Source organism: Cygnus olor, chromosome 2 (genome assembly GCF_009769625.2).
Source record: "Cygnus olor isolate bCygOlo1 chromosome 2, bCygOlo1.pri.v2, whole genome shotgun sequence".
Taxonomy (NCBI): Eukaryota; Metazoa; Chordata; class Aves; order Anseriformes; family Anatidae; genus Cygnus; species Cygnus olor.
In genome coordinates, this window is record NC_049170.1 from 146789198 (window position 1) to 146811604 (window position 22407).

At 39.7% G+C, this 22407-nt stretch overlaps 1 protein-coding gene across 6 annotated transcripts in view; it reads right to left on the minus strand.

The window, feature by feature from the left end:
* The window catches only part of SAMD12 (sterile alpha motif domain containing 12), a 163920-nt gene that overhangs the window by 100640 nt on the left and 40873 nt on the right, over window positions 1-22407 (minus strand). For all 6 annotated transcript variants that reach the window (XR_005816719.1, XM_040546938.1, XM_040546936.1 and 3 more), the window contains exon 3: window positions 16444-16573. Coding sequence is in view for 5 of the 6 variants with exons in the window: in XM_040546938.1 (XP_040402872.1) it covers window positions 16444-16573 (130 nt within the window). In the remaining variant the exon portion in view is untranslated. The remainder of the gene's footprint in view (window positions 1-16443; window positions 16574-22407) is intronic.

Consider the following 22407-nt stretch of genomic DNA (forward strand, 5'->3'; position numbering starts at 1 on the left):
TCAAAAAGTCATTTCAAGAGATTGTGCGTGCTCCAACCTAAGACTATGGGACAGAGTCATCCAAACCAGGTAGAGCCTTAGTGGAGCCAGGAACAGTAAGAGAAGAAAACTGCCTCTCCTGAACTCCTAAAAGTTTCCACTGCTGGTTTGGGTAGCAGAAAGAAGACTGTTCAGACTTTTGGTCCTTCTGTTGAACACAGAAGAAAAGATTTTTAAGAAAACTAAGACTAGGAAATGATGAAAGCCTCGAGCACAGAAAAAAAAAAGAGCAATGGCATTTGCACAAGCAGAATGTACTTTTGCCTAAAAAATGGAACAAACACAACCTGCCTGAAACTTCCTTTCCTTTAGATTGATTTGATGTCCACACTTTGCATCCGTAGGTCCCATCCCAGCAACACAGAGATGGATCAGGAATCTCTATGGCACTGCTTTATGTAGCATATGCAGGCCAAAGATAGACAGTTCAAATCCTTCTATTGATCTGATCCAGGCTGTATCAGCTGATGGCCACAGATTTCTGAATTGGGAAAAAAAATACTTGAAGTGTTATGCTTTTGGAATAAATGGTCTTCAAATAGTTATTTTTGTTATCAGTGTTAAGACAGCGGGATAGCCACTTCTGATGTTGCAAATGTAAGGAAATGCACAGTAGGACAGAAGAACTATCTACCTGCCCTACGGTGCTTTTTACAGCAATTCCCAGGCAACGGCTCTAGAAGTCAGAGTCTCCTAGCAGGCTGTAGGTTCTGCTATCCTCCCCAATAAGCACATCAAATCAGCTTCAGCAACAAATGTTTCCTTGATCTAGAAGAATGTGTAAATAAACACGGAATCCAGATGGTATTAATAGGCTATAGGGGGAATCTTGTGCAGAAGTGAGACCTAAGAACAGAACTAAAGGAACGGCAGGTACGTGAGCATGTATTAGCTCCACACCGGACTCACAACAAATGTATAATAGATTGTTTACAGATGTCATCTTTGCATATTAAACCATTTGGTACATTTGCAAAATTCAAATCACAAGGGATTTCTAAAAAAAGATAGAGGACATCCTGAAATCTCAGATTAGCTTTTCTATACTGTATCAATCTAGTCTAACACACTCTTTGGTCAAACACAGAAAAAACGCAATGGATTCAAGCCCTAGGAGAGCAAGCATTACACATATAAAGTACTGATTGGTTTTACCACATTGTTCCCTGAGTATAGATACTTACCCCAAATTTTTACTAAAGTGATGCACCTAGTAGCATGCAGGATTCCTCTAAGTGGGAACACAAAATAAGTTGCCCTTCTGTCAGAAGTTTTACCCTAGACATAGTCTGATGTACTGATTGAATAAGAAAAATCACTTGTAGACCACAAAACCAGCTGGGTAACTTGCAGATTATTTCATCTGGAGTTTTTGCTAATTAGTCACACAATGTGGGGTGCCTTGTTCAAGGCTCATTTGAGCTTCCTAGGGACCCTTGCTTCTGGAGGCCTAGACTGTCATGAAATGGAAAAAAAAACAAACCCACAGAAGCTGTAGAGTGCACTGGAGCCTAGAGATTGCAGGTATTTCTGCTAAAGGATCCCTGTGAGCATGCAGCCTTGGGTGTTGCGTGTACACATGCCTACCAGGTATTTTTCCACCCATCCATCTCAGCTTTTACAAACTCGATTCTGTCAGTATCTACCTTTTTTTCCTAGTAAGCAGCTCCTCTGCTGAATGACCTGCAAAGACAGGATTCATTTTCTGATTACTGAATCACTCAGGCTTCCAATTTCAGCTTTTGAACGTACGCTGTTGTCCTGCTAAGCCCCTATACCCGGTTATCGAGTCACCTATCAAGCTGCCTTTCAGCAGCTTCATCTCCTGTAACACGACAACACAAGGCTCATCTTCCAGGCTTGGGAAAAGGCTGGGCTCTGCCTTCCATCTATTTCTTGGCTATTCTTAGAGTTGAAACATCACATCTGGACACAGGATCCTGGCAGGAGTCCTAGGTGACCTGACCTGTGTATGTTACAACAGTCCCTGCTATTCAATACGACTTCTATAACCAGAGATTACATTAGTCCCATTAGCTTTGCGTTTAGAGTACATGTCACGCGGCTACCTACAAAACTCCTAATTCATTTTCTTCTTTGACAGGCTGCTTTCCAACAGGGGGGAGGCCATCCGTGCAAAGCCGAGGGACTTCTCATATACTGCAATACATTTGGCTACAGCTAAACATATTTTATGAGGACCGTTTAGCTAGATTGTTCATACCACAGTTATATATCACCAACCTAATTGTTTGCTGCTGCACCTCACCACAACGCTTAGGCCACCGACACAGACAGTCTGAGTGATGCTGCGTGACAAGGGAACACCAGGAATGTCCCTCTTCATTAGCATCTCCTCACGCCGGGGCAGAGAGGCATCTGTCAATGAACCAGTCTGAGTCCAGTGCACAGCGTACGTATTAAAAGGCAAATGTTTAATGAAGATGCCATGTGATCCTAAGCTGTATACTTTGGGAGGGGAAGTATACTGTATTCCACATGGTGGCCGTTAACAACTAAACTTGTAACCCTGCCAGTGGAAAAGAAATTAGAAAGAAAAGAGTATCAGGTTAGTTTGACAGGTTGGACATCAAGACGACTGGTGTTAACTATACAATGCAATTCTTTGTTGACAGAAACCCAAATTAACTGTTCCATTATTTTGGCAGAACTGGCAAGAGGCTAACAGGTCTGTAGCTCCTTGTGCTGAGTGTAACAAAAAGAAAAAAAAATCCCAGAACATCATTTTTGAAAAGAAAGAAGCTTTCTCCACGAGATGGACTTGGAGCGAGTCAGTATGGTATGGGTCTGAATGTGGCTTTAATGTGACATAAAAAAGGATTGTACATGTCTGTGAATGGCAAATTCAGAAGTAGATTAGCTTAGGATAAAGGTTACAGGTGACATTCATCACTGTCAAGCTGTCTTTTGTTTGTTTTTGATAAGCCAGTATATGACAAGCTTTATCTACATGCGTCTAACATTCATAAACCGATGGACACAGGCATTTCAGCACTGCAGTTTAACTAGTGCCTGACAACAGATTGGATCGCAGCACTTTATAGATTTGCTCACAACAGATCGTCACATTCCTGGCATTTCTCCAGACGGTGTTTATACTTAACAACAGCAACAAAAAATTAGAACACGTAACAAACATTTCCTTATAAGCCACTTGGGATTGTTCCACATTTGGCACTGTTTTTTGAATAACCCTACTAATCCATCTTCAGGTTCTGAGCTGTTATATTTAGGTCAAGAACATGTGCTAAGAGATAAAATCTATGCAGCCTATGCAAAATAAACATTAAAAAGTGTATGCTGAAAATTATAGTCAAGGAAAACCTTGACTAAATAGACCATCTGTGCAGGTGATTCTAAACCCTACTGGACACAGTCCTGGACAATCTACTCCAGCTGACCCTGCTTGAGCCAGAGAGTGGACTAGATGATTTCAAGTGGACCCTTCCAACCTAAATAACTCCAGGATTTCATTATTTTGACCTGTGAACAAAGTCATCTCAATTCTGCGATTCGCTGCACCCAACAAAACCCACAGGGATAGCGACTGAGGTTTATATACATAAACTTGTTTGGACTACCAAACAGTTCGGCAGAAGATCTTCCTCTAATCACAGCAGAGGGAAATGCAGGTGCCCTGTCAGAACAATTGACAGGACAGGGATTACGTTGACGGCCTGTCTTAAATACATGGCGCGGTGACAAAAGATACACATTTCCTCAAGTGTATCATGGTTCTGCATTTCACTGAACAGACCCTCGAATTCCCCTTTGGGGAGCATTTGGTTTTTTTTCAGTCAGTGATTAAGAAGCGACTTTTTTAGTCTGTGGAAGTTGGAGGCTTCTCTTACCAAGCTGGTGTGCAGGAATTCCTCTGTGCTTCAAGCAGAGCTGTTGGAGTACTGGGTGAGGTCTGTACAGCCTGCTGCATTGCAGGCTCCTGGGATTCTCCAGACTTCTGTGGGATAGCTCACATTCTGACTTCATTTCTGTGTGCCATCCTTTAACCCTGCTTCTGCTGTAAATATGCAGCAAGGTAATCCTAAACAACTAAAATCCACAGCAGAATGTACTTCCGTGACCTGATTTTCAGCAGCAACACAGCCTTCAAATACATGCACTCACATACAGGACCATGTTAGATAGTAGTTGCAATTAATAGCAAGCCATTAGAACAGGAGTTCCCAAGTTTTATCTGAGGTTAACCACTTAATGCTGATTGCTGTTTAACAGAGTTGGCCTCTGATAAGTACTTTTGGGCTCAGTAAGGTTAATGAAACCTGGGGGGAGGGAAGGAACTATTATTATTACTTTAAGAAGATGCACTGAAGGTATGACAACTTAAGAAGGTCCATAGATTAATCTAGATGCTCATGCTGCAGACCAAAATGGCTTATTAAGAACCTACTTTGTGTGTGTCTAGGCTCACATTTATACCTGCAGGGCTCCCGGTCACAGATAACAAAAAGATCAATAAAAAGGCTCAAGTTTCTCACGCTGGATTCCTCTTCTTCAGAAGCAAGCAGTCCTACCAGCCGCACGCAGGAGGACAGTAAGCCTGCTCCTGCATCGGGTAAGTGTTGATCACTGCTGAGACCTGAGGACTCGGATAAACACTTCACAGGGTGCACAGATCCTTGTTGAGCAAAGGGCTGAAAGTCAATTCCTAAATGCAGTAAAGGCTTGGACGGGATCCAGCCTCTTTTTTTTTTTTTTTCCCTGTTCCGAGAGCTCCTTCAACTGAATTCAAGAGGAAAACGCTGGGTCCTTACATCTTTGCTGAAGGAGCCAGGTATTTGTGACCTCCCTCTGCTGTGTATTCTGCAATAATGAGGATAAAGCTCAGTGTCAAATGCACCGTACCAGACCCTGTCAGACTTTTCAACCTGTTCAATTAACTATATCAAATCAAACAATAATTTTCACTGGACCGCTGGGAGGCACTTCTTTTTACTGAAGGCTATTCCCTTGGCAAATCTTGACTTTCAGAGGCCAGCTGCTTCTGCACTTGAGCTGTTCAAAAAAAGCAGCTTTGGATTTTACTTTGAGTAGAATATGGGGGAGGTAGAGAAGAGAAGAGTGCTTTTTCCTTCACTCTCTTTGTTCTCTGTAAAAGGCTCAGCTGCCTGGGCTGATATTTCCAAAAACTGAATCGTTTTCAAAAAGGGACATGAAAAAATTAGCATCTGACGAGCAACAGTCTACACATTAATCAGAAGAGACTGAAAACTGGGGGTAAGGGCTGGCATGTCCTGCATAGACAGGGTGTAGTTGTCACCAACTTACCCGAATGCTGATATTCTGTAGGGATAAAGCCTACTGTAGTTACTTAGAGCTGCAGCTGTAATTTTGCCTCAGACTGGATAGCAGGTTCCCAATACAGCATCATAAAGTTGCTGTAAATATAGCCTACCGGAAGCCTGAACCAGAGGCTGGAAATCAGTTATTTAGCTGGTGTGCAAGCTCCCCCCTGAGGAACTAAGAATTATTGCACTACATATCAATAAACTGCTGAGGTCTTTACTGAACTACAGGAAAAAAAAAAACGTTTCTACTACATTTCACAGTGGGAGAGAAAGAATCGGGTCTCTCCAAGCTGTTTTAAAGCTTTTATTCAAGTTTTGCAAAAGAACGAAGTAAAAAACAAGGCAAAAAAAACCACTGCTTTCCCAAGTGCATTTCCACTTCTTTCTAAGCATCAACCTAGATGCACTTGCGATGTACTGAAGATTACATATGGCTATTTCCCTTCACCCAGTAACACTGGGGGAATTCTGGGCAGAAAAAGCCTACACAGGATGAGTCCAGCTCTTGTTAGCAATTCCATGAGGATCCTGACAAAAAGTCCAGAGGAAAAAAAGCCTAAGGTAGTTGACAACATGGGGAAGCACAATAGAGAGCAAAATTTAGGATAAGAATTAATCTGTTTGTGAGAGATACAGTGGATGAGCAGATTTGTTGGCTACATATACATATAAAAAAAGAGATAGAGACAGCAGAGAACCTGGAATCACAGCATCATTGTCTGAGGGCTCCTGTCTAGGGAATAGTCACGGGGGATTAGCTAATGGTCGAAGTCTGAGGTGAAAGGAGGAATACCACAAATTACAGACAGATCGGATGTGTGAGATTAACTATGCACTCGCTTGATTGTGTCACAAAACAGAAGCCAAACTCTTGGATGCGGCTTCCTCCAGGTTTGGGATTTCAGGAAAGCTTTCTTCTGTGTTTCATCATTAGGTTAGCTTTGTTATTAGACCAGGGAACACTGCCAAATAATTATAAGATTACGTTAAGACTAAATCCCCGTATCATGAATAGCACATGCTGGCAAGTAACAAACTAAAATAAAACGAATCAGCTCTAGCTGCTCACTGATATCACAAACACACACCCACTAAGCAGCAAATTAATTCCCTTCTTCAGAGTGAAGAATTGTAAGGTCCTCTAACAACTCCTCCACTTAATCACTGAAGTTTTCCCCCTCTAAGTTTTCCTTGCCTACAACTGAGCCATAAAATTGACTTCATGTCTGCGCAGCAAGAAGATAAATACTCCTTCCCAGGCAATAGCACAAGTAATCTGAAAGAAGATCATCCAATACCTCCCATTTTTGTCCCAATTCCGAACAGAATGGGAATCTGAACTTCCAAAATGCTGCAGAAAAAAAAAATAACTTTGCAGTAAACGAGAACCCAGAGGTACTGACCAGCAGTTTAACCTAGCTGAGAAAGTAAGTTCCAAGCTCAACAGATACAGCAGAAATTTTTAAAAGCACTAAAGAATTACAACTTAATGAGACTTTGGTCAGGGCAAAATAGGCAAAATACTTGGAATCAGCACAATTCATAGGAAGGCCTAAATATTTCATGACCAGTTGCAAACTAAGGACTCCATCCTTTGTTTCAGTGGACGACTCCAAGCTGTTATGCACCATATTGAAGCAGTTCATTAGTATTAACCAAGTGGGGAAATACAAGAAGGAAATAAAGAAGCGCACTGAAAGTTAACAATGTTACTTCCTATGGTTTCACACTGCTCCTTGGAGATCTCTAGGTAATAACAGTGCTTCACCCTGCCTAGCTTCTAGATAATGGGATCGCACAGCCTAGTGATCAAGGGACACGGTAAAGTAATAATCTGATCACTAACAATTGGTGATAGCTCCAAAAACCTGTAGAAAGAGAACTTCCTGACAAATAAAATGAAAGGGTAGAGCTTCAATATTTGGCAAAGCGTTAAAGATATTAATAAAGTAGTCAATGCTTATCTAAGGCACCTAAAGAAAAAACAGTTGATAAACATGCTTTGTCAAGAACTTGTCAAGGGTATTGCGGTGGTGTCTTTTTTTTTCTCCCAAAACAAGTGAAAGCGCACAAAGGAAACAGGAGGAATATAAAAGGGGTGTTTTCATTACCCCTTTCTCTAAGCCCACTAAATTATTCTGTTTGGAGGCATGCCTTACCTCTCCACCAGTGATTACTTGAGCAATTTACTCACTCACCCTTGGTCTTCTGAATCACACTTAAGTTGGATGTCTGAGTCACCTAAGATAGATAGGGTAAGCACCCACAGGCTAAATCACCAGCTTCTAAGCTTTTTGGTTCTGTCAGTGGATCACAATCAGTGTTTAGTTCTTGCAGACACACCGTGCAGCCTTATCGGCAAGCTGGGAAATATCACAAGGCTTTACAATATGGTTCAAGAATTCCTGAAATAGGTTTTGCTAAGACATTTGATACAGCTGTCCGTATCTTACCTAATTCAGATTTTTAGCTCCCCTCTGAGTAAGAAACAGAAATTGATTTTGAAACTGGCTGCCAAGGTGAGAGGTTCTGTCAGCAAGTTTTACATGATACTGATGTGAATCAGTGTTTCCTTAGGGGATAGAGTGGATCCAATTTACAAGGTAACAAAGGTCTTTTTAAGAAGAAAGGTAAAAGATGGTATGATCTCTAGTTAGCAGAAGTTGACTAAAACAAATAGAACAAGATTAAATTAAAAATGAAAAAAAATAGTGTTAGAGGGACGAAATAATCCAATTATTTTTGCATGTAATTATGAAATGTTAATTCCCCAACATCTGACAGCACTTGAGAACTAAGTACTGAGGAGCAAGTACAAGTAAACACTACTTCAGATGAAGAGCAATATACTTTTTGCTCCTGTCACCTAAATACTCATACTCTAAAGGTACAGAACAACTTCTTTAAAGCTAAGTTGTCAGAGAATTTCGAATCTGAAGCTCAAGGACCAGAATTCAAACATTATTTGGATTCTGTTATACGTCAGGTAGGAGTAAAAACTACAGCAAATGGAGCTGCCATGGCTTTTAGTGAATTCTTATAGAGTAGCAGAATAAAGAAAAAGAGGCAGCTAGAGTGCAATTCAATTCTGAATATGCTGTAGAGGAATCATTTATTGAAACCATAAGAAATCTTCCAAGGTAGTTACAAGCAGAGTGAACATACCCTAGCAAAGTAACCAGATCCAAGAAATATCAAGTAAGACAGGAAACAGTGTAAAACATTCATCAACTACTTGCCCAGCAGTTCTCACATCTGATAATGGGTGAGGAGTATGGAAATCGTTCATTCCAAATTTAGCAGATAAAGAAGCAGTAACATTAATATGTAATTGGCAAGAAAGGCCAAAAATGCCTCAGTAGCCCTTCGGCAAGTTCTCTTTCCTATTAAACATAACACGGTAATACAACTTCCTCTACACATGATTTCATGTAACAAATAATGGAATTAGACACTCCCCACTGCTTTGTGCACGAAGAGAAGATAGCTCCACTTCATGACTAATCGACTCAAGTGCTGCGTACACAAACAGGGGCTGGTTCCCCTGTGCACCAGCAGCAAGTTGGCTTAGCAATAAAGATTTTGTCATGGCAGCTACTTAGAAAATGGTCTCCTGCTTCAGCCTCTTTTTTTTTTTTATTTTTAATCTCAAGAGAGAAGACTTTCTGCCATAGTACTCCACAGACCATTTTGCACGCAGAAAAAACAATTTCTCAGCAAAGAATTAAGTATTTTAAAATCAGAGCATTACTTGAACACTTCCAGGAAGTTGTAACTTAGGTGCCCTCCACCCCCATCTCAACTGCAGAAAGCTTTCCTGGTCGTACTAGGTCTTTAATGAGCCACTACAATTTTGTCTTCTGGGAGTTCCTTACACATTGCATGAGCTATAATCTAACTGAAAAGCCTGACCCAGGCATCACCGTTGAGACATGAGAAAAGATTACTTCCATGCAAACCTTTCTTTTATCAATAACAGGTAAAAAAAAAACACAGAGAAAAAAAAAAAAAAAAGACTCCCACTTTCCAACTATCTGGCCCATCCCAATTTCTTTCCAATTAAATACATATAAAGCTATATAAACACAGGGGTGCATTAAAATACTTCCAATACTATTCTCCACGCAAAAAGCACAGTTAGACTTTTGCCACATACTATGCAAACAGGAGCCTTATCCCAAAGCCGTCACTCTTTGATGTGTTCCACATGTTAAAAGTTTGAAAGCAGCCAAGTATGAAATAGGAAAAAACTCTTTAGTCCCTCAGATTTTCCAACACTAGCATCACAGCTCCATGAAGCATGTTGCAAATAAGACTGACCTTATAGAGGGAGAACAGAATAAAAGCTTTCTCCACTGTGAAGCAGCAATTTCATTTTATTTTTTAAACTGCAGATGGAAGCAGTCTGGATTGATCTGACAGCCTGCCAGTCAACAGTGCTGCTAAGACTTCACAGAGCATGGAAAAGTGGCAGAAAGGGCTGTGGGCAAGGCTGGCTTACCCCTTGCATCACAGAGAAGAGAAAAGCTTTGCAGAGATGGCTGGAGATGGAAGCTGCTTTACGAATCACTATCAGGACACTGCTTGGGAGAAGAGGTCTACTGTGCTGAAGAGAACTGCCACATACAAAACAAGGAAGATAATTAATGTTTATTGGAAATACCCCACGTTTAGACACAATGAAGGTCCTTTTTCTGTTTCTGTTAGAAAACACTTTATTTTCTTCTTCTGGGAATAAACTAGGTGCTTTCTGAGATACATGAGAGCACTAAGGAATACTCAAAACTTGCCACGCATTTGGAACCAACCAGAAAACCATAGTAAACAAAACCCAAATAATATTTTACAATAGGTCAAAGTACTTCCAACAACCCCTTGCTGTGACCCAGGACCTTCTTTACTTGGAACCAGTCCTACATCTGATCATAAAACCAACCCTCAACCAATAACAACCCAGAGGGTAGGTTATAACCATTTTATACAGGAAAGTAAAACAATGTACAATAAAAGAAGCCAAGAAAAGGTGCCAGTTTGTGTCATCTTCTGCACTGAAACTATAGTAGGATTTGTGAGAAGATTCTGGAGGGCCAGGTGTCAGGTACCACAGACAGGGAAGCATCAGGGGTGAAATCCTACTGAGGTCACCTTACAGAGGCTGTTATTTTGCTTCGTGCGCTAGGCCTCACATTAGGTACACTGTGCAATCAGCACAAAAGATATTTTGAGTCGATGTGATACTTATCAATCATGGAAGGATGAAGGATGGCAGAGTTGCAATCATTTCTCAAGGGAGGGAACAGCAATAGAGAAGTGATTTCAAATGAAAAGTACTTCCAACTGGAGTACTGCATTCAGCTCTGGGGCCCCCAGCACAAGAAGGACATGGACCTGTTGGACTGAGTCCAGAGAAAGGCCACAAAGATGATCAAGGGGCTGGAGCACCTCTCCTACGAAGAGAGGCTGAGGGAGCTGGGGTTGTTGAGCCTGGAGAAGAGAAGGCTTCGGGGAGACTTTACAGCGGCCTTCCAGCACCTAAGGAGGGCCTACAGAAAAGCTGGGGAGGGACTCTGTCGGGGAGTGTAGGGATAGGGCAAGGAGTAATGGCTTCAAACTAAGAGGAGGGAGATTTAGATTAGACTTGAGGAAGAAATTCTGTACTCTGAGGGTGGTGAGACACTGGACCAGGTTGCCCAGTGAAGCTGTGGATGCCCCATCACTGGAGGTGTTCAAGGCCAGGCTGGATGGGGCTTTGGGCAACCTGGTCTGGTGGGAGGTGTCCCTGCCCATGGCAGGGGGCTGGAACTGGGTGATCTTTAAGGTCCCTTCCAACCCAAACTGTTCTGTTTTTTCCATGATAAAAGAACCTGTTAACAGGAAGACTCAGGTAGCTCTTAAACGTTTTTTAATCATATACCACAATACATTTAATTAAAAACACCAATACCTTTATCCCAGTTGTGTAGACACCAAAATATGTATGGGAATCTTTTTTAGGAGATCGCAACATGGTGAATAAAACCACCTGTTTGTCATCACCCTTCATACCCACTGAGCCTTGAAACTGAGATAGGAATGAGACCCAGGCCTTCTGCATCCCACTTCAGATCTCTCGCCCCTATGACATTTCACTGGTTGCAGCCCAAAACTTAACTGAGTTGTGTGAAACAGAGTATAGTATAACTATATATCCTGGAAACATATCTGGCAGCACTGTGGTAATAAAAAGGAGGTTCTTTCTCTGTAAGAATAGAATAACTTAGATCCTTAGGATTCAGTATGCTGCCTAATATCAGAATAACGTGAAATGGAGCCAAGACTTCTCTGAATTCCAGTGTAGTATTTTAAACCACAAGACCATCCTTTTACCAACGTGCTCATAACCTAAGTATTCCAGCCGTTACGATAAACCCATTATGTTTTGCAAACATATTATTCAAATGAAAAAAAACATTTCAGATTTTAAAAGCAGTATTTTTATATGAATTTCATAAAAATATAAGGCAATGTAGTTGATTTAATGAAAGCACCTTTAGAGGTTATAGAATTAGCCAGATTCTAAGGCCATTTGTAGGTTTTCACTAGCAGTTCATATTTCATTTTCTGAGGTGCCATTTGGTATTTAATGAATATTCATAAATTCTGGTCCCTTCTAAAACTAAAAAGAGGTTTTCTTGAGTCCTGTTCCTTTCCTCCTTAAAAGTTTAATTTAAAAAGGCTTGAGTCCTTTCAAGTACCTCCTATCAAATTCCTTTCCTTGGACCAAGGTACCTCTTGGGTATTACTTTGACAGAATGAGGTTTGTTTAATGATCATAGCATTAAAACCTCATGCTCTGAAGACATGCATTAGCACACTGGGGAACAGGGTGTAAAAACAAGAGGTGAAGCAGGGTTTCTTTCCTTCCTTCCTTTCTTTCAACAAATCACACATGAATAAGTAGTTAATTAGACATCATCTTTATTATTTTGTCAATGAACCATTTTCCCCCAAATGGTTATTCCTTAGTCATTCTATGCCCAGTCTTGCTCCTATTAATTTTGAGACATGGCAAAAATCTTCATTTGTTTCAATGGTACAGGATAAGACTGTCAAAGAACAATTCACCTCTCAAGAACTCCCTAGTCATTTAAAAGCACTGCTGCCTGGCAAATAAAAGCCGCATCCAAACACCAAAAAACAAGGTACATTTCTCAGTTTTGCTCCATGGGTTATATTTGTATAATGCAGGAATAAAGGGCTGTGCAGTCAGAACAACTTTTTATGCTCTCTCATGCTGCTGTAAAAGTCATCACCAGTTGCAGAGCCCCTACTGTCAAGGTCATACTATTACATTCTTTTCTTGGTTGTACAGGCCAGTGGCATCTTTGTTTTGCTCTTTTTATTGTCTTATTTTTTTCCTACCACTGGTAATTCTTAACACGTGCCTTAGATCTTCCTCAGAGTTAGTCTTTCGCATTGTTTTGGTCCTGTCTTGGGTCAAACACAATATAATTGACCTCTGACCTTTTGCTGAATATGTCAACCAGATGCTCCACTCACCAGATCAGTTTTTGTGTATTAAAAACATCTCCCAACTTCTTATTGGACCTTTCTATATTTAATCCTCCCTAACTGCCTGCAAAATGCATTTAATTGGTTCTGAGGTGATCCATATGCACTCAGCAAATTGTAGCATCACCAGAGAACTCAGGTTGGAAGAGACCTCAGGAGATTTGTAGCCCAGCCTCCTGCTCTGAGCAGGGACAGATATGAGATCAGATCACGTTGCTCAAGACTTTTTCCAGCTGGGGCTTGAAACCCTCGCAGGGCAGAGACTGCACAACCTCTTTGAGCAACCTGTTCCAATGCCCAGCTATAGGGGAAAAGTTTCTTAATATATTCAGCCTTAACCTCTCACTTCAACTTAAGTATAGTGACTGTCATACATCTCTGTGATAAGCCTGGCCCCATCTTTATGATAACATCCTTCCACACGCTGGGGGCTGCTGCTAGTCCCCTCATCCTACCCCTGGCGAGCTGCCTCCTCAGCCTGAACAAGCCCAGCTCCCTCAAGGCCCTGCTCATGTTGCAAGTGCTTCAGCCCTGAGCATCTTGGTGGTCCTCACCTGAGCTCACTCCATTTCGTCCATGTCTTTCCAGCACTGGAGGTCCAAGAACTGGAGTCTAAAACGTGTAAAGTACAATAACCACTGTCCTTGATCTGCTGGCTATGCACCTGTTAATACTGTCCAGGATTCAGTTAGTTTATTGTTTTTTTTTTCCCTGTCCATCAGGACCACAGGTCCTCTTCAACAAAGCTTCCCCAGCCAGTCAGCCCCAGCCTTTATGGGGTGCTAGGGGCTCTGCCTTCCCAGATACAAAACTCCACATTTGTCCTTGTTGAATTTCATACGGCTCCTGTTGGCTCATTCCTCCAGCCTAAGTCCCTGTCAGTGGCAGCCTTAGTCTTGAATGCATCAACTGTTACCCCCAATTTGGTGCAATTTGGTACACTGTCCCATGACATTATGTCAATATAAATGTTAATATAAATACCGTTTTCTTTTTCCTTGCTAGGTATACTAACATTATTTTTTTTTCCTCATACATCTGCAGCTGCTTTTTGTCAAGAGTGCTATAAACATAAATCCTCTACAAAGGACATTTTGTTTCAAATTTTTGCCCCCAAACCAATAAACTATAATCGTTAACTAACAGTCCCCAGGTACTCAAAATGCCACACTTTTCAACACCTATGGTTAAGGTGACAACATCTAGATATGTTTGTCCAAGAGTTTTTTTCCTGGCTTACAACCATGCCTTAGATTTTATCTTCAAATAAAGCTTAAAAATCCTTTTCTTGTCATTTTCTTCGAGTCCCTTTCATCATATTTTTCCATATCAAAGAAGCCTGTAAAGTCAACTTAATTCCTGAGAGATTTTCAACAATCACATTACTTTTCCATAGCCATATCTGGAAACAGTTACACTGTCTTGGCTTAATCTTCACAGCTGTTTTCATGCTCATTTCACATTCTGCTTTTCTTGAGCCAAAAATCTAGTGTTCTGCCCCTTTATTAAAATATGTCAAGTACTTTGAGGCATGGGACCAACAACACTGGAAGTATCCTCCTGAGTTACTGTTTTCACTCATAATATTATCACAATAATTTGTAAAATCCATACAAATATGACCACATTTCTTCTGTTATCACAAATATCCCGAGTTGGAAGGGACCCATGACGATCAAATGCAGCTCTTTTCTTTATTGCAGACTAACTTTCTAACACTTGTACTAATATTTTCCTTATACCTCTTTTGAGTACAGTAAGAAAGATTGATCTTGATTCTCCTTTTTCATAGAGGTCTATAAAGTTTAAAGTTTCAACCATCTACAGTGAAACTACACGATTTCCATGTACGTTTAAATTGAAATGAAAACAATTTTTTCTTCAACTTTGTCTCACAGTGCCTAAATTCTAAAAAGAGACACTGTAATAGTAAAACAGTAGAAGAAAAAATGAAAAAAAATACTTCATTTCAAAATTTTCTGGCAGCTCTCTGGAAGCAGCCACGCATGTATACATGGGTGGAGATAGACTACACTTCTAAGGACTGCATTTAAGATACTGAGAATCAGATGATGACTTAGAGGAAATAGGCAGTGATTACGTACTAAATCTCAACATTTACCAAGGTGACACAAACCACCTCTCACATATTACCCCATGTGTGTATTCATGGCTACACAACAATCGAAGATGAGTAGTTGAGTTTGCCATGTTTGCAATCACTCATTATCAAAAAGGAAGTAACAAAAATGGGAATTAATGGAAAAAATTAAACACCACAAGTGCACATATACAAAGAGGCACAGATTAAAACATGTATAAGTTAACAATACGTTATTGTTAGACTGAGGTTTGCATGTGGAACTGAAATTGCTTATTTATATTAAATGGCTGAATGCCATTTCCAAGTTTTGTATAGTACCACTTCAGAGAACAAATTAGTGTTCCACATTAGACTTTTTACAGACTAATTACTTCCTGGGATACAAGCAAAAATGTTATTTAACTCCCCAGTTGCATTTGTATTTGTATTAATCCAGCTACTCAGCTAAACGGATGTCAGTTCAAAGTGGCCAAGTAAAATACTACTACCAGAATCTGAAAAGGAGTTAAAAAATCAAGCAGATCAAGAAAATCAATATCAACTTCTAAGGTAAACTGGAAAATAAAAATACAATGATGCTTTTTAATATATTGTTTGCACACAAAACACCAAGTATTGAGGATTTGGAGGTCTTGCGGGTATTTGGAGGAGAAACTATGACAAAACAAGTATTTTTTAGACTGGCTAAAGAAAATATGTGAAAGTGGGAAGCCCTCTATCCAATAAAGGAAATAACACAAGAAAAAGAACAACTGTGCACTCCAGCTACAGACTTCGGGCAGAAAACAGCTTCACTAGCAGCAAATAATAGTTCAGATTGATACTAGAAAACTACTAACTTTAAGTTAAGTAACCACAAAGTTCTGGAATAGATGTAAAAGTCTCCTCTGATCGCAAATTTTCTAGAACAAAGTTAAAGAAATGCATCAGAAACAAACTTTCTGTGTTGATCCTGATTCAGTCCTAGGGTGGGGATCACTTGGGCTCACTTCCCAGCCTACACATTAACAAATCTAAATGTAATAAAAAAAAAAAAAAGGCCAAAAAGATATGAACTTCTTAAGGTAGTACACCTCAATGAAAAAAATCATTTATGTTTTTCCTCATAAGGCATTTCTTAATGTTTAGGGGGCTTGATTTGGAATGAACAGGGTGTGGCCTTTACCCACATGCACACTGACTTCTTTTCTTATTGTATTAACCTTGAATAATTGAAATTTGTATTTAAGAAAGCTGGGGAAAATCAGCTATACACCACAGCCAGTGGACACTGTTACAGTCCCCCTGCTCTAGATCTTGCAGCTCTTGAGTCATACAGTCAACAAAAAGCCCTCAGTGTACAGTCACAATCTATTAACAACAACGTAAAACAATTTATGACATTTTAACTAAGTAAAATATTTCCGATAGTGCATACTTTACCAGTTATGTCATGCTGTTTGAATGACTCACTGTAGATTTGATACTGATTAGGGCAATGTTTCTTCAGCCATTTGCAGACATCCTGCTGGGTCCATAATGCCACAGGCTTGGTCAGCTTCACAGTCCCGGACTAGAAAAGCAGAATGCAAAAGAGGAATGATGTTTAGTGCACACACTAGCTTCAGAAATTTTACGCTAATATCCCATATACAGTATTAAAATAATAAATGCTAGACGGGAGCTGCTGTTGCTGGCAGATATCCAAGTCACCAGCGCATTACACAAGACCCAACTACTCAAAGGCATCATAGCACGTATCACACAAAATTAAAGTGTTTTAACAGTGTTACACATTGCATCACAAAAACATACTGTGCCATGTCTTCCTTGAGCAACAGTTTAAAACTCTTTCTCAAAAGATTTTGATCATACAGGATCAGATTCTTCCCCATGCTTTGCAAAAATCACCAGAAAGCCAACATTTATGGCTAACAGGTCAAGGCTACCTTTTAAAAGATAAAAGGTCTAATTTCAGTACTTAAAGTTCCCATTATTGTTTATTAACATGGTAAACACAGTAAACATATTTTCATTACAATAACCCTTTATTTTTTGTCCATATTACTTATATCCACAAACAGAGGTTTAATTGTTGCTGTGAATCACTTTAAGGACTGTCCTCTTCCAACTCCACTGAGAGCTCCTTTTGTCTCTCTGTAGCTCTTCATCTCAACTGCAACCTACCAGGGTACAGTTTTTCTTAAGTTTTGTCGTGGTCTTGTATTTGAAGTTAGCTTGGAACTACTGAGTGTAATTAGGGGTAGAGAATCTGTTATCTACAAACACTGCTGAGCTAGACATATCAAAGCGACATTTTGCTCTAAATAACAATACTACATTTGGTGTAAGAAGGGTCCAGACTTTGCTTTTTTTTTTTTTTTTTTTTAATACAGTGAGTTTCAAGATGAAAAACAGACTGAAAAAAATTAAGCCTGTTTTTGCTCTTCATCAGACCTGTGTGATTTCCACTGTCATAAAAGGTCCAGATTATGTACAACTGACAGATAACAGAACTGAAAAAGTCCTAACACAAAGCCAGCTTGAACTTCAGGTCCTGGCTTGGGGAACAATGTCTTCCTTACTAACTGTTTAACAGACAGCGGTTGCAGCCCTGTGAAAAGTTCAAAGCCAGTGCAATCCAGCACCCCTGAACAACTGATCCCCATGCGGGGCCAGGTTCAGGCTCTCACTTTTCACAGCAGAACCACGTTAGAGCCTCGGTCAGACCTTTCCCAGACTACAGCTATTCTCACACACCGCAAGGTTAGCCATGGTAACTAGCAGGTGCAGGGCTGGCTAGTCTAGAAGAAAGTTATCCAATGTATATAGAAGAAAAATTACAGAGAGCTACATGGCTACAGACAGTATTACAAGACAGAAAAAGGCAGTATGGAATAACTGCTCTCCCTTCCAACTGTCAATTTGCAATTATCAACTTTCAATTACCCTAACCTAAATCTCAGTTCTCTCTTACTACTATATACACAGACAGTCTCCTCCTCATCCATCTCCAGCACTCCTAAAGCAAGAGGGACCCAGACAACCGGAGCTCTCACCTACACAAACATGACAAATTAGTCACATCAGCACAGGTCACCAACAACCAAGAAGCATCACCAGTAGATGAGACTTCTCAGCTAAAGTCTGTGGCTATTTAGGTCAAAGAGCAGCCTGAACCAGCCGTAACGTAAGGGTGAAACTCTGCACGCAAACGGTAACAGCTGCAGCCTTTGAAGCCTTCAAATTCACAAGTGAGACCTAAATGTGTAACAGATATCTGGACAAATAGAGTAATAATTTATGAATGTTCTACGTATAAATTAAGTCAATTGCATTTTCACGTCACATATCATTTAATCAAACAATTCACCTTTGCAGATATTTTCTTTTAAACATACAAAAATGCCGAGTTTCAAAGTATCTTTGCTCCCTTGTTGTGCATGCAAAATACCGATCCCTCCAGCTCCCTGGGTGTTGTAGAAGGTTCAAGAGAAGTTTTTCTGCACAAATTTGAGGTGAAAGAGAATGTCACCTCAACCGTTCTTCTCCATCAGGTCTTAGGGTAGATTTTCTCGATGTTGCCAGCCTGGTTTTCTTCCAGCATTTAGGCAGATATATTTTGTCAGACAGCCGTTTTCAAAGTCGCTTTGAATTTTTTCATTACCAGAAGCCCAAAGGACAACAGCAGTTTTAAGCTAGTGCTTTGCATGTCTTATTAAGTCCATAAAGGACATCACACAAAGATACCAACTAAGGTCCAGGGAATATGGCAGAGCTAAAATTCTGACAGGCAAACGCCTTGAATTTCTCATGTCCAATTTTCCCTCTCTCTTTTCATTGCCTAAATAAGCAGCAGAAAAAATATTGTTGAATATACAATACAATGCCCGTCCCTTAACTTAGCCTTTTTTGTTTTAAACAAAAATACACTCACTGGAAATACGAATCCTTTCAAACACATGAATATACATCACCTGCATTTAGAGGTAATCCATTAATGCAAACCCACCCCAAATAATCGATTCTCATCTTGTGCTGTCACCCACCAAGCTACAGCGGGTAGAAGCCTGATTGACAGACTTGCATCCACAAAGAAAATTCCAGAGCTGTTTATGATGCACTATAACCAGGACAGTGCTTGCTTTACCATTAACCCTTCTGGGAAGCACGTCCGTCTCACACACGTATAGAAGAATGTTCTGGACACTGCACACATCTCAAGAAGGGATGGCCTCTGTAGAAAGAGCAAGCGCCCTGTAACTGTTCCTTGTGCAACTAGGAAGACCGAAGAAGCTGAATTTCAATGAAGAGCCCGATATTATAGTATTGGTTAGCTGACTTTTATTACATATATATATATATATATACACACACACAATGCATTTCCTTCTCAAATACATCAAAGAAAAATACAAGTAAAAATAGCCATATAATAGGAGTAATCTCTCTGATTCCACAGAAATTCTCCAACAACAGGATCTAGACATTAACATGTGTATCTTTATACAAGCTGCTGCTTAAATTTAAAGATACTTCTCAAGCATTAGAATTTCTGAAGATGAGAGGAAAATCTGTCAGCCCTTGAAAAATAAATTGTTAATGGTTTTTCTTGTACATCATAAAAATCCTTAAATTACAAATATTTGCAAATATAAGTAGCTGGCTATAGACTTATAAGCTATTTATTCCTAGCAGAAAGTACACAAGCAGTGACAAAGTTGGTTTTGACTAAGAGGATGCTGTTTTCAGTTCAGTAGCTATTCTCCTCTTACGAGCTTTAAACACAGTTACGTTAAATTATCTGAAGAACAAGTTTATCAGCAGTTACGGTACAAATTTAACACTTCCTTCTCTGCCTGTAGAAGTGAAAGATGCTTCCAAATGTAGCTATTATGCCATGCAACATACAGATCACTGCCCAAACTCATATGCTAATCCTTTACTGTCCAGCATTCAGAATTATGATTGAAATACTACTGACTTAAACTTATAACCCGCCCTAAGAGGATATTCCTACATTGGCACCATCAAGCATTATGTTTAATTTTCTAATTTGTACAGACTTGCTGAGTTAGAGGAATGTAGGTTTTTTAAAGCAATGGTTATAAACAGTATATTGTAGGTACTTTCATTTTTGGAACATCATACCCAAAACATTTTCCAACCAGATGCTGTAGATGTAAGGTTATTAAAAATATACTTCCCTCCCACAGAACTCATTTGTTAGTTTCTTTCCTGTTCTAAAGCTAGATCTTATACTAAAAATCTCCCAGTACGCCAAGGAAAATGACCCTCACCATAAACATAGCTACAAAATGAGTCCCCTGCCATTAACTATATACAAACTATCTAGATAGCTAGAAAACACATTATGTTTTATTTTATATCTGTTTATCAGCTCGGTCAAATAAGCCCAAACTGATAAAATACAAAACCTTGGTCTAGCCTTCCATTTTCCTGACAAATTTATCCTAAAATTGCCCTTTACTGGCAACATTTTAATAGTCTTAATCCTGTACAACACTATGTCAGTCTGGCTTGGGCCACATACAGGTCTAATGAGCACAAAAGTTCTCAGTATTCAGGTCTTGTCTTGCAGATTTGAAGGAAAATCTGTTTCGCTGGGATTTTGTGTCAAAGTCTTTCTTTTAAACTGCCTAAACACAGTTTTTGTTATGTGTATCTCCAACTATAAAAATGGCTGTCCCAAGAGAAAAAAAAGAATCAGCATATTTAATACGTGACAATTTTATGCTCTGTTTGTTCCACAGTACAGAGAATATAGTACCTAAAATCAACAACTCAAGAATAAATAGATAAATCAAAGGTATACACAGTGCATTATTAGAGTGTATTTCAGTGTTCAGAATAGCATTAGCAACCGACTCCTGTTCTTCCTGAGCAGCGACACGCAGCGACACACATGTTCCCTCTTACAGGTGCAGTTTACCAAGTCTGCCAGTTTCCAAGGTCAATTTATTCACCAGAATTTCTTTGTCTCTATCATATTTTACTTTGGAACAGAAAGAAAGGCTCTTGTATTTTTGAGTGACAGAGGATTCAATCTTACTGTTAAAAACACTTCACATCCGATATTCCGATTTATTGTAAAGAGCATCCCAAAACCAAATATTTTTGGTTTGGCATTTATGAGTATGTTTGCATTACAAAATCCAGGAAATCTGGGATCAGGGTCCTCATTGAAACAAGCCTGCAGGTCTGCTGGAAGAATGCAGCATGATACCACCTGCAACATCCAATTCATCAACATACTAATTCTGACCTATCAGCAAAGTCAATGCATATTTACACACATTTATCTGAAGTCAGACCTCACAACTTCTGCCTAAAAGAATGCTCACATAAAACAGATTGGTAAAAGAGGCACCACTCAAAGCACTAAGACAGATTGTGCTCCAACATCACGACTCATTCTCTGCTCTGCAGTTTACATTTTAACCAAAAAAGTCAAAGCAGCAGCAATCTTGTTAGCACTGCATTGGTCAAAGGACAGAAGCAAGGCAAGGCTGCAAGAAGGACCATCACTTCTCAAAGCAGCACACTGGGCTCTGCCAGCTGCACTTCAGGCATGGAGAAATCTTCACACCAAATACAACTGCTCTGTGTTGAACCATTTCATTAACCCAGTTCGAAAGAAAAGGAGGCCGTTAGCTGTGAGGGATGGCATGGGAAGAGCAAAGGAAAGAACACGGTCACTGCCATCTAAAAAGGACAGAGAGCACGATGGGTGGCTGTCACCCCCAGAATAATGCAGAGTCAGCTCATGTGTTTGTGATCAGAGAGAATGGGAGGAAAGAACAGGGATCACGTCATGCAGGATGCTGAGAATGAAATATTTGTTAAATCAAAACAAATACCCTCTGCAAGCAAACTATGAAATATTTTTAAATTAGAAAAATGAAATTTTATTTGTATTTGATATATATATATAGCAGTGAACTTAAACTTCACAGCTCTAAAAAAGCTGCTATTTCTGTTACTGTCAAATCTGTCAGGCTGTTGAGGAAGCAAGACTAACGGTATCATCTTCATAGTTTATGACACAAAGATGCAGGAGCAGCTATGTCCAGGAAGACATTCAAAATTGTATTTTCTTTTTAATATGCTTGGGTTGTATTTCTAAATCCAAGAAAATAAGAATCTTTTTCATATATTCCAAATTACTTCTCTAATACTATGTAAAATTCAGTACCAATGGCTAACATAAAAGCTGTGATGAAGTGAGCATGGGTTATGAATATATTTTTATATGTTATCTTAAAATATTGAAGAACGTCGAAGGAAACATTTTAGTTTAGAAACATACCTTCTCAATCATACTTACGGATTTTTCTAGCAAAGACCAAAGAAAATAACAGTAATAAGCAGACAATCCATAAAATA